At 35.6% G+C, this 12,885-nt stretch overlaps 2 protein-coding genes across 4 annotated transcripts in view; one reads left to right on the forward strand and one right to left on the reverse strand.

Moving 5' to 3' along the window:
- Window positions 1-457: 457 nt before the first annotated feature.
- aanat1 (arylalkylamine N-acetyltransferase 1) lies at window positions 458-3,142 on the forward strand. Its single transcript, XM_084129372.1, has 3 exons — window positions 458-1,285; window positions 1,618-1,772; window positions 1,916-3,142. The coding sequence occupies exons 1-3, from the start codon at window positions 1,132-1,134 to the stop codon at window positions 2,219-2,221; spliced, it is 615 nt and encodes a 204-aa protein (XP_083985498.1). The 5' UTR covers window positions 458-1,131; the 3' UTR covers window positions 2,222-3,142.
- Window positions 3,143-3,333: 191 nt separating this feature from the next.
- Window positions 3,334-12,885, reverse strand: part of LOC311092555 (inactive rhomboid protein 2-like) — a 288,243-nt gene continuing 278,691 nt past the window's right edge. For all 3 annotated transcript variants that reach the window (XM_084129367.1, XM_084129369.1, XM_084129368.1), the window contains one exon: window positions 3,334-4,772. In XM_084129367.1, coding sequence (XP_083985493.1) covers window positions 4,353-4,772 — 420 coding nt within the window. In that variant the 3' untranslated portion in view covers window positions 3,334-4,352. The remainder of the gene's footprint in view (window positions 4,773-12,885) is intronic.

Below are 12,885 nucleotides of genomic sequence, written 5' to 3' on the forward strand. Positions count from 1 at the left end.
ATGAAATAGAAAGCTGCGCTTACAGACGCTCACATACACATAAACACCACTGACGTCTTCACTTCCAGGTGAAGAAGCTGTCCATCAAAAACTCAGTAGCCAATGAGAACACACTGCTACTATCCCGCCCCCACAAGAGCAATGTGTCAGAACGGCGAACGAAAACTCAGGGAGCGTAAACGAAAACTTCAGAAGCATAAATTCTCTGGAACTTTGGAAGCGCATTTGTAAGTTCAGATCAGCGAAATAAATATGAGAAATAGTTATCAAAACATGCAGTGTATTAAAAACAAAGTAAAAAAATTTGCCTGCGATTTATTCTTTTTCAGTTTCAAAGATATTTTATTCAGTTTCAAATTATATTTTCATTAGTTTATTGAAAAATTACGTTCATTATTATTGGCACAAAAGTAATTCCATAGTCACGCGCCTACATTTGAAATAACGAAATTTTGGTAGGCAGGAAAAATGGTCCAACCGAACCGAAAGCCTCGTACCGAACGGTTCAATACAAATACGTGTATCGTACTATACTATCACTTACAGCCGTGCTGCTGTAGGCTACTGAATATAGGCTAGTCCCTACGTGCCATATGTCAGAATCAGTCTAATGCTCACACTTGCTCGATTGATAGCCTATTGCTTGCTATGGCTCTGTACAGTCACTATCGGTCTTTATTGTAAATAACTCTAATCCACCAGCTTTGCTGTTTCACGGAAATGTAGGCTACTGATCCATCAGCCCGAGTGAAGGTGATTTGTGTACAGGTAGGCGTACTGCTTTAATCCAGACTTTCTTATCAGATGTCAGATATAGTTTGCCACTTTCGTTTAATAGGTGGGGGGAAATGTTTCTAACCATCTCCAATGAGTTTAACAATATCTGACTATTTACCATCAAATGCACTCACGCGGTTTCAGTAAACGTGATTAATGGTGAAAAGGGGGCTGGTTTAAGGCTTAGGGTGACTAATGGATCTTAAGCAGATGGATTGGTATAAATGCTCATGGTAGCCTACGCCTCTATGATTCACTTTTGACACAGCTCCTGGAAGTCGAACACCTGTAAACGGCATTTGAATATTAATTATTTATTTAAAAGGCAAAAGAGATTTTTTAAAAGCAACAGAAATGTCAGTAGTGAGCGCACTGCCTTTCTTGAAGCCTATCTACATGAGAGCTCCGATCTCCCCTGGCCGCCAGCGCAGGCACACGCTCCCCGCCAGCGAGTTCCGCTCGCTCAACACTGAGGACGCCGTCAGTGTGTTCGAAATAGAGAGAGAGGGTAAGACAAAACTAACACTCCTATTATAACAATCAAAGTGTGTTCTTCATTAATTTGGGGGACAGTGCTTTTCGTTACTTTGCTCATTTGTTATTTTTTGCCATTCCGTTAAGTTTATATTGTCTATAACCATAATTACTTTTGTATTGAGTTAAATATGACATTTTATAAAATGCGTTTTGATATAGGCTAATTAAATACTATATCCTACATTTGGTTACTACATGATTGAGGTATATATATATATATATATATATATATATATATATATATATATATATATATATATATATATTTTTTTTTTTAAGTTATTTTCTCGTTTTATCCCTCAGCTTTTATATCGGTGTCTGGGGAATGTCCTCTTCATCTGGATGAGGTCCGGCACTTCCTCACCCTCTGTCCTGAGCTTTCTTTGGGCTGGTTTGAACAGGGGAGGCTTGTTGCTTTTATCATTGGATCACTCTGGGACCAGGACCGCCTTACCAATGTAATCTAACCTTCAAATCATGTATTCATTATGGTCAGAAATGAATGATTTTAAAAAGTGTATCATTATTATTTAATCTTAACATGTAGTTATGTTTCTTGTAATTGGTGCACATGATTTATTTTAGTTGTCTCTCTTAATAGGATGCATTGACCCTTCATAAGCCTCATGGGACTTCTGTCCACATCCATGTGCTGGCAGTCCACCGGACCTTCCGCCAGCAGGGAAAAGGATCAATCCTGCTGTGGCGTTACTTGCAGTATCTGCGCTGTCTACCATATGTCCGCCGTGCTGTGCTCATGTGTGAGGACTTCCTGGTGCCCTTCTACCAGAAGTCTGGCTTTAAAGGGCAGGGTCCTTCTGAAATCACTGTAGGGCCACTTACCTTCACCGAGATGCATTATCCTATACGGGGACATGCATTCATGCGGCGTAACAGTGGATGTTAAGGGATCACTAGTCATGTAGCTTTTTGGTTCTCCAAAAGGCTAAAGTAGTGAAGCAAGTGGGTGTGTTGAAGCAGCTTTTGGTTTGGTCTAGTGCTATTTGTGTCAACTTTTGTAAGACTCGGTGAGTATAGCAAAAATGGTTAGAAATATTTAAAAAAAGAAAGAAAAAATAGAAAAAGGAAACATTACTGCAAACTGCATCCCACCCTTTTACCTAACAGTGATGGCTGAAATTTATCATTATTTGAATTCATCAAGTCAAACTTGGATATTTTTTTTCTCAAAGTCAGGTTATCTAATAGACTAGGTTTATATTATTGTTCATTTTGTATGGTATTTGTTATTATGCATTTCCCTAGATTTTATTTTCTTAATTACTCATGCACATTTTTAAATTCATGACAGATTTGTCTGTTGTGTTGTGAGATAGGAGGTCAAGGCTACTTTTTGTGTTCAGTGTCTTGTGGCTGCTTTAGATGTGTGTCTGTTCAATGGAAGCATTAAAATAGCATCAACTGAACACTTTTCCACTGTGATCTCTTATGAAAAAAGCCACAAGAGAGCATACGTGTTGGCTGGTATTTCTGTGAGTGCCAATGTGACAAACGTTTAATATACATCTCATAAACGTGAAAAACTATTGGTTAGGCACCATAACTATTTGATTTATTGATTAGAATTACTTGTTTACTCGCTTCAAAGCAAAGGATTGAAGAGTTAATGTTCCATGTACAGAGGTGTTGCAAAACAGAAATCATCACCTAAATGTGTGTCGGACAATTTGAGATGTTTAAGACGGGTTTCCATTGCCTTTCCCTGTAGAAATCCACCACATATGCCTCCACAGTCTTGAATCAAGACATCTATGATTTTGTATACATTTTGTAAGTAAAAATAAATAAAAGAATATATTTTTCAGAACGTTTGCTCTTTTCCCTTTTTAGATTAGTCCAAGTCATTGTGTAAATTTCTGTAGTGTTCACAGGATGACGATTCTGGTTTTAATATTGCTTTTATTTATTAAATAAGGCACAGAGAATTAGTCACATTTAAGCACTTTTTTTCTCACAAATTGTGAAAGACAAAAAGATAAACATTTGTTTCACAGGAAATAACATTCTCAAATTTATTTGTATTATTTGAAGCACTAGTTATTTGGTCCACCTCTAATCATGTGTACAAATACCTTCAACATAAAAAAATTCCAGACTGTAAGATTGTCACTTCTGTTTTCTTTTAAGGCACAAGTGCAGCCCTCAGTAAACAATGATGCACTGAATATCAAAAAGAACAACAGTTGAATTTAACTTTGAAATTACAATAAATGGAGACAAAAGACCAAAACAACACATTCTGTTCCAAGGGAATGCACACATGATTTAATGCATGCAGTGCATCAATTAACATGAATAGCTGGCTGTCAACAACAGCTCCCCTTGTTCAATTCAAACGTATGCTTGCAATCCAGGAACACAAGTACAGGAGTTCTCAACATTCAAACCCCTAGTCTGTTCATAAATGTGGAACTAGACGTTACTAGCCTAGACAGAGGTTTTCAGTTGTCTATAGAGGCACAAAAACCAAATGAAGAATAAAGTATTATTTTGAATGTCACTAAGATTTCAACATAAAACCTTATTATTCATAGCCAGTTCAGTGAAATGACTCTGGCTTTTATTTAATTGCTCTGCAGTTCTTTCTGCAAACACAAACAGCCAAAGTAACAGGAAATTAACCTTTATGTGAATGGTATTTTATATTAAAGTTATTGTTAGTGTGAAGTTAACAGCTGCATTTTTTTTTTTTTTAAGTTTAAGGACATTTAAAAAGGGAGTATAAAGCTTTGGATGGACATTTAGTGTCAGATATTTTAAGATAAATGGATAGCAAGAGTACAATACAGGCTTCAGTAACAACACATCATAGTTTACCTGCACACTATCAGAGATGTTCAGAACTGCTTTGGGAAAACATGGACCACTGTGCATTCTAGGGGTTACAAAGGTGCTGAACTCCAAATTTAATATGGCATTATTTACTGTCTTCCTCAATTTCTTTATTTATTTATTGGGATTCAGCTTCCTTTCCCTTGCAGTCCTTGGAGAAAGTTTTAGTCTACACAAGAACAAAGCTAGTGTACCATATGATCAATGTCATAGCGTTCACAAAACTTGCTGGTAAAGGGCAAGCAGGTGAGATGCTCTAGCCAATGCCAGTTTATGGGGTAAATGTAGAACCAGACAATAAGTGAGGACACCAACCCCAAATATATAAGCAACGACAATAAAATAAGAGCTCGTTTGCGGTACTTGTCTAAGGTGCCAAATGCGACATACGGAAGGAAAGTAAAGGACAGCAGAAGTCCACCGAGGAAGCCAAAGATGTGAGCAATGTTGTCAATCCAGGGCAGAAGGCCACATAAGAAAAGGAAGAGAACAATGCCAAATAGCTTCAGGAAAGCCTTCCATGGCTTTTCCAACATCTGCCAGGCCTGGAACAGCTCCACAAAAAGACAGGCTAACAAACCGAACTGAGATCCTGCTGGACCAACCTAGTAGAAGAGAAAGATTAAGTCATGTCAGTATCATGAAGGGTGAAAGTGCATTCCTTCAAGGCACTTGATGCTAGTGATGTTGTAATCTTTCAATAAAATTTCAATGGGACATCATTTCAATGAACTCTTATAATGAACTCTCTAAAGACAATAATAATAATAATAATAATAATAATAATAATAATAATAATATATATATATATATATATATATATATATATATATATATATATATATATTGTAAAATATATAAAATAAAATATATGTTTAACAAACATTTAAAGGAATAATTAAAAAAAATAAAATTAAAAAAAGAATAAAAGAAATGAAATTCCAAAACCTCAATGATTTCAGCTATTTATGTTTAATATAATGTTCAGGCTATTTCACGTCTTCTAAAACCATACAAAGATTTGTTTGAAGAAAAAAACAATTTATTTTCAGTACACACCGAAAATTTTTCTTTCAACATCTTCACAATATCCAAGAACTTCTTTGTTTAATTTTAATCTTCTTTGCATACTTTTGAAAGCTTGGTGTACTCAACACCATATAAGGCAAAAGAGGAGGAGAAACTGCACACAGATTTCACTGATACTTGCATGTACAGTATTGAGAGTGGTTTGAACATACAGAACTGTGGAAAAGATACTTAAAACATATGTGCCTGGTTTCAAGGATAAGGCTTAAGCCTAGTCCCAAACTAAAATGGATATCTGAGCTGTTTTAACTGAAAGCTTGCACTGACATATTTTAAAATATTCAGTGCCATTGTTTTGTCTCAAGATGCACACTAAGGCACATTTATAAAAGCAACTTAAATGTCCTAATTTAACTATGGCCTACTCCAGGCTTAATCTAAGCCTTGTCTGTGAAACCGGGCCATGGTGAACACAACAAAAGAGCTATAGGCATACTTTTCTTACCCAATGTTATATAGTTTTAGAAAACAGTATATAGTGCACAAGCCATATGATTGCATTGTAGAATTCTTTTTTGTTTTTAACATTCATGGTCATCGTCCTCTTCCATTATATGGCAATTTATTTATAAAGCACAATTCTAAATAAAAGACTTTTGACCAATATGCTACACAACAATAAACTCACAACAAAATAAACAATAAACACAAACAAAAACAAAAAAATTCAACAGAATACAACATCATAAAAAAAGGATAAACATTTGATCTATCAGTTTAATTAAAAGCTAAAGATAAAAGATGTTTGTTTGTTTTTTAGGCTTGATATCAGAGAGGTAAGACAGTGCAAACTAATTTCATGATTTAACAAAAACAAAGGAAGGGACTTTGGCCAGAAGCCTAGATTTAAAAACAAACAAACAATTTTTTTTATTTTTTATTCTGTCATATTTAAAAGTTTTAATAATACACCTAATTTCTTCACCATCTGTTTATTATAACAAGCCAAAGTGTCTAGATTGAAATTTGAAGAACTAGGGACATCAGTGGCCCCAAACAATCTTGGTTTCTTCCATTAAGAAATTTTAAAGACATCCAAAAACATGCCTGCCTTATTTAACACTCCTGATTCAGATCATCAGCTTGTTAGGAGAGAGCTCCATGAACTGAATTGAGTGTGTCAGATAAGATAGATATACTGTACAAAATGTGCAGAGCTGCGTGTCCTTAAGACCATTGAAAAACACTGTTCTCAGCAAGGGCTCTAAAGCATTGTTCTTTTTTTCTTAAATGGCAGATATATGTGTGTGTCATCATTGTAACGATGAAAATACACACCATGCTTTTTAAAAATAGACCCAAAGGGTAGTATCTACAAAGAAAACCAGATAGGACTAAGAATAGAATCTTGAGGGACCCCACAGTTGAGAGGACCAGAAGGCAAATGGAAATTAAAAATAAAACATATTAAAGAGCAGTTCCTTGGATATCCACATACTGCTCAAGGTGGGAGAAATGGCACTGATTTCTAATAGAAATCTTTATTACCTGAATCAACAGTTAAAAATAACTCATTAAGCACTTCTAAAAACCCAAATGGAAAACTTAAAAAAAAAAAAAAGGCCTGTAATTTAAGGAGTCTAATCAGTCTAAAATTGTATTTCTGTTGTAATAGAAGCATGGATGAGAAAAGTATGCTTAATAACTATTTTTGTGTTTCATGGAACGAAAAAAACCCATGGGTTTCAACCAACATGAACACAATGTTAATGTTTGGGTGAATTATCCCTTCAAAGACCAATGTTTAGATGATTAAGGTGACTTCCTGTTACATTCTCACAGCAGCTTTAGTCTCTGATGTTATCTTGCTAATGGAAATGTTTCAGAAATTTTCAATGGTTTCACCACTATTAAAGCCTTGTTATTATGTCAAATGGTAGAGAAACAAAGCGCTGAGTGTCAAGCAGGTGCATAAACAGTGAGTCAGATAAACAAAGCTGGTCTGAATCCGAGCGCAGACATGCCTTTTTTTTGTAATTAATGCATGCCACTACAGGGTCAAATATGAATCCATTTAGCCATTTTCAACAATCAGTTGATGTAACCATTTGCTATGATGAGAATGAAATGCTGAAAAAGGAATCTGCTACAAATTATGAGAAAATATAATTTTGAATAGACATACTGGCCCATTATTGGCTCACTTATCTTAAAAAAAAAATTAAAGGCAATTAAAAAAAAAATCCTCTCAGTTAATTTAGACAGTGGAAGTATCTACCTGCTATATAATAACTATGACTCCAAGGCTTTTATCTTTCTAACTGATTGGATTTGATCATAGATTTGCAAAGCTTGTATAATATTTACTAGAGCAAAGACTGTTTGGCAGTGTTTTGGCAAAGAGTGTTCCATGTTTGGCAGTATGGATTATCAGAACTGGCAAATAGCAGCCCTAATGCATGCAATAATGACTGAATTGCAGAGACTACTTGTTGTGACCCGATTAGAATGACGTCAGGGCTTGCTTGGGCAGATGGCTAATCTGAGATATCTTACCTTTCCGCAAGGCCAGGAGAAGAGGAGTGACACAGAAAACATGCTCTCTCTCTCTCTCTCTCTCAAATTATCACACTCACACACTCGCAGCAGGATTCCATGCCCCTGTCACACTTCAGGGAGGAGCTCTGTCGCAAAGGTGTGAGGTATCAGACAGGAGTGCGAGTAAGGTCAATGAGATTACATTGCATGTGAGAGCGGACCCAACCCCTTTAGAGTAATGTCCTTTGTGTTGCACTCAGATTTTAAGATCTGCGTATTTTTCTTTAGGGCCACATCTCTATAAACCACATGTTACTAACTTAAGCACATTCTGAGATAAATGTAAACATTGATCTAGAAATCTAGATCTTAACGCAAGCAACAAAGCAAACACTGCAGTTTTGCCATTTTCATAGGTTTGCTTAATTAAATACATTTTTGTTTCTACTATAGATTTGGACAAATCACACACAACCAAGTTATCACTACAAATGAAAAAAGTCAAATTTAAAGAAGGACTACAGTACTACTCCCTTGACCAGCGGTCAGGAATCTATGGCTCGCCAGGTCTCTCGCCCTCTACCAACAAACGATCGATAAAAAAATTGACACATCAACAGAGATCCTCTCTGCAGAAAAAGCAGCCAATTACAATTCCTTTGTTGTACAGCCTACTGAAGTTAATAAAAAGTTGATGATAATAATAATATTCAAGATGTACCGGCCAAAGTGCCAGTTCAGTGCTGTTTGCGAATCGCGAGTGTCACAAGTCACGACAGCAATCAACTGCAAACCACTTACGTTTCTGTGGTACCTACAGCTCCAGGGGCCGGTTGCACCAGCTGTGCGTAAGTTTCAACTTAGCCTAGTTTTGGCGCAAATGGGCACTAAGATACAACTTACGCACTACTAAATATTTTTGCGTTGCGCCATTAAACTTAGTTGAAGTGTAACTATGTATAAACTAAATATTTACGGAAGCCTACAATCAGGAGTAACGGTTGGAATAAAATAGCAGACAGATTGAACTGCATCAATAAAATCTTCTTTTACCTGACAGACTTCAATTCTTTAGACATTTAAAATGTAAGTGAGTGTAAATATCAGCATTATTATGAGCGAAAACATTATGTGAAAAGATTACTTTGTTAGCGGCTCATCAACACGAACCCTTCCTACAGCGTGCCGCTGTGTGCATCTGTCCCATCGTTCCGTGTTGTGCATGTCAAATAAAATCAGTCATAATCAATAAATGTTATTGCTTATGTTTTTTTGTATCATTAATTATTTATCCTTATTAATTTCATTTCAAAACAGTTTCTGAATGTTATTTACATAAAAAAAAACACATGTTATTCATGATTATGTATCGCATTTAATGGAAACTTATTTTTACTGTTAGTTAAGTGAGGCAAAAGAAGTTAGATGGATAAACAAATTCCCAACATTTAAACAACTTCTGCTCACGTATTTGAAGGCTGCTATTGGATCATCGAGGGTAAACGTCATATTATGCGACTATGCATTAGCCTACTTTATGGAGAGTTTACAACCTACTAGCTACGTTCTGCCTTTCTAACAAATGGTGCAACAGAATAAAGTACAACTTACAAACTTACAACTTACAAAGTACAAACTAGCTAGTAGTTACTAAGCCTCTAGTGTGGACTTTACGTTCCAATTAAAGAAAGAACTTACAAATGTCAGGTGCAACCCTACCCTGCACTCAGAACACAGACAGACAAGCATAGTAGCCTTTGTCTTCAGCTGTGCGCCTAAATGGCCAAATACATAGTCAAGTCAAGTCATCTTCATTTATATAGCGCTTTTAACAATGCAGATTGTTCCAAAGCAGCTTTACATTGATAATAGAAAATATATACATTGACATAGAAATATATCAAAATGCCAAGATCAAATGCCAAGTCAAGTATTCACGTAAACATGGATGTAAGCAATGTGCGTTCTCTTACACACACAAGAAGATGATTTATGCTCCTCAGTTGGTAATTAAACCTCACAATAAAAGCCCTCCACAATGAATACTAAATTGCTTATTTATTGCATATGTGTTATTTTTAGTTCTCTATGGACTTAATAATTACTATTATTGACATTTTATTGGATTTTTATAATAATATTATATATATATATATATATATATATATATATATATATATATATATATATATATATATATATATATATATATATATATATGTTTTACTGTGGCTCTTTTGGAAAAATGCATTAACCAAAAATGAAAAAATGGCTCTTTGGTAAAAAACAAAAAACAAAAAAAAACACGACGTTTCAAATTTGACAAAAATAGTGATGGCTCTTGTGCTGGAGCCAGTTTTTGCAGAGGAGGTTTGTTTGTTGGCTTCCATGGCTATTTTCATGGTAAAGATTGTTAAAATAAAGTTAAAATACAACTAAAGGTATAGTAATTACAGACCTTTTAAATTTTTCAATAAAAACTTTGTTTCCAAACAATGATGTACTACAGTTGTTAAATAACCTGCCTACTAATAAATATGCCACACTGGGATCTTGATTTACAAGTGTTATGAATTTTGAAACATTTCAACATCCAAAGGAATCTGATTTAGATTAAACAGGATGTTTGGAAGAGAGTAATCAGTTACTGTGGTACTTGTTATCTGATTTTTAATATCAGACCATTTAAAAAGACCTAAAGTGATTAGAGACAACGTGATAATGACTAATCAGATGATCATTATTAAATTACTGCAGTTAGCAACTTCAGGGGTAGAATTCTCAAGCAATTTTATCTACCCACTAGGAGTCCTTCCAAGCTAGGAGTTTTAGCTTAAAATAAGTATTTGCAAAAGTTTTACCAAAAAACTCTTAAAGGGTTAGTTCACCCAAAAATGAAAATTCTGTCAGTAATTACTCACCCTCATGTTATTCCAACCCCGTAAGACTTTCGTTTATCTTCGGAACACAAATTAAGATATTTTTGATGAAATCTGAGAGCTGTCTGACTCCTTCATAGGCTTCTAGGCAATTTCATTCTGCCGGTCCAGAAAAGTTAGTAAAAACATTGTTAAAATAGTCCAAGTGACTACAGTGGCTCAACCTTAAGTTTATCAAGAGACGAGAATACTTTTTATGTGCAAAAAAACAAACGAAAAATTAACTTTATTCAACTATTCATTTTCTTCTGTGTGGGCCTCTGACGTGAGTTCACGAGAGCGCCACGACGCATGCGCGAGAACTGAGAAGATGAGTATGACAATGTTTATTTGAGATGGGTCTCGATGTGGTGTTTAAAATGGTTTTAAAGTGTGCATTTCCTGGATGTCCGAATCGTGAGAAACCACGAGAAAACGTAAAAGTGCCTTACCAATGCCGCAAAATGAATGGTTTACCTTTCAGACTTACGGGGTTGGAACAACATGAGGGTTAGTAATTACTGACAGAATTTTCATTTTTGGGTGAACTAACCCTTTAATATAAGAATAATGCTGTGTTGACCTCGTTTCTATAGAAGATGTCACTTTTTATGAGCGTGCTCTTATAAATTGCACACAGTGATTGGTAGTGTAATAGGCAGACAATGGGTAGGAGAATCATATAAAGACATAAATACATTATGTATTATAGTATGTATAATATAATCACGTATTATACCTACGGCTAATTCTATTCAATGGATATATGTGGATATATTTAAACCACATTTCAAAACTACAGTACACATATAGCGTACTGTACGCATCATCAAGTCTGTCTGTGATTACATGAATTCTGGATTTATTCTGTCTCAGTTTCTTCATGTAATCACAGACTTGATGGTGAGATCAGATCTCGGTGTGGAGCATACCAGCTGTTGTCAGACTCCTTGTGCATACAAAAATCTCACTGGATTATTACAATTAATGGAAAAAGGAATGTTTGAAAATGTAAACTGATATTTCCTTCTGACACACTACAGCAAATCTCCCACCATTTTTTTGGGAGAAAATACTAACATGCCTAAGACTTTTGCACAGTTATGTATTTACTTACATAAATGTTTACGCAGCATGGATTGTTTCACCTAAATTTCCGCATTAGGACGGAGCAATTTTCAGGTGAAAATGTGATTAACTGGAGCAGGGCCGTTTCTAGGCATAGGCAAACTAGGCGGTCGCCTAGGGCGCAAACAGCTGGGGGGCGCCAGTGAGAGCCCCCACCACACCAAGAGATTTTTTTCTCGCCCAAGCGAGTGGAAGAAAAATCCTTCTTTTTTTACATTTCTGATAATTAGTCAGGGTGCCAATTCTGAAAAGGGCTTCCGTTAAGACTTTTGCGGACATGTTTTGGTACAAGCTGTCACCCTATTTTTTTAGTTAGAAGACACCCATAGGTAAGATATTAGGGTGGTTGTCAAGCTGAATTTTTTTTTGTGTGACTTGTACAAGCAATTTCAGGCCAATTTTTTGGTTTCCTGCTCAACACGACATGCCAACAGTAAATGTTGAATATCTCCACAACCACAAGGACCATATTCATAAAAATGGTATCAAATGAAAGCCAACACTCATGGGATGTCTGCTGAAGTGTCAGTGAAATGAAACATTTATTGTACAGTGTAAGAGACAACAGAACTAGAACATGAAAAAAACTATCTCCGCCTAAAGAGAACCAGTTTTCAAAGTGAATATCAGCTTGGAAACATAACCTAGTATCCCAAAACCTCTATCAATCAGTACCCATATCTATGGGAATGAGTCAAGCCAAGTTTAAAGCTTGTAGGGAGAGACAGTGCAATGCTGCACAAGTTATAATACTTTAATGTCAAGGCGGAAATTTTGAACTGTAGATGATGGTCTATGGTGCTATTTGACTTAATTAGTGTACCAGGTTGTAACACAAATTATATTTAATTCACATATCACTATTCCATCCTAACAAAACTGCTCTCTCACCTCTTTAGGGTTAGGGGTTAGTAACTAGTTAGTAGTAATAACTATGTAATAGTCGTATGGCAAAGGTATGTTTTTCCCCATCAAAGCAGTGGCTCTCAGGTTGGCAGAGGTTGGCTCTCAGGTTGTCAGTCTCATCCATTTGAGACTGAATGGATTGAATAAGCAAGGTCAAGCTAAGCACAATGCAAATAATGGTGTGTGTCTATTATATTGT

Source organism: Abramis brama (assembly GCF_963993115.1).
Source record: "Abramis brama genome assembly, chromosome: 11".
Lineage (NCBI taxonomy): Eukaryota > Metazoa > Chordata > Actinopteri > Cypriniformes > Leuciscidae > Abramis > Abramis brama.

Excerpts from the sequence above, each read along its gene's own strand:
- aanat1 (XM_084129372.1), top strand. The coding sequence starts at position 1,132 with ATGTCAGTAGTGAGCGCACTGCCTTTCTTGAAGCCTATCTACATGAGA. Across the intron at positions 1,286-1,617 it reads GTTCGAAATAGAGAGAGAGG|CTTTTATATCGGTGTCTGGG; the intron begins GTAAGACAAAAC and ends TTTATCCCTCAG. Across the intron at positions 1,773-1,915 it reads ACCAGGACCGCCTTACCAAT|GATGCATTGACCCTTCATAA; the intron begins GTAATCTAACCT and ends CTCTCTTAATAG.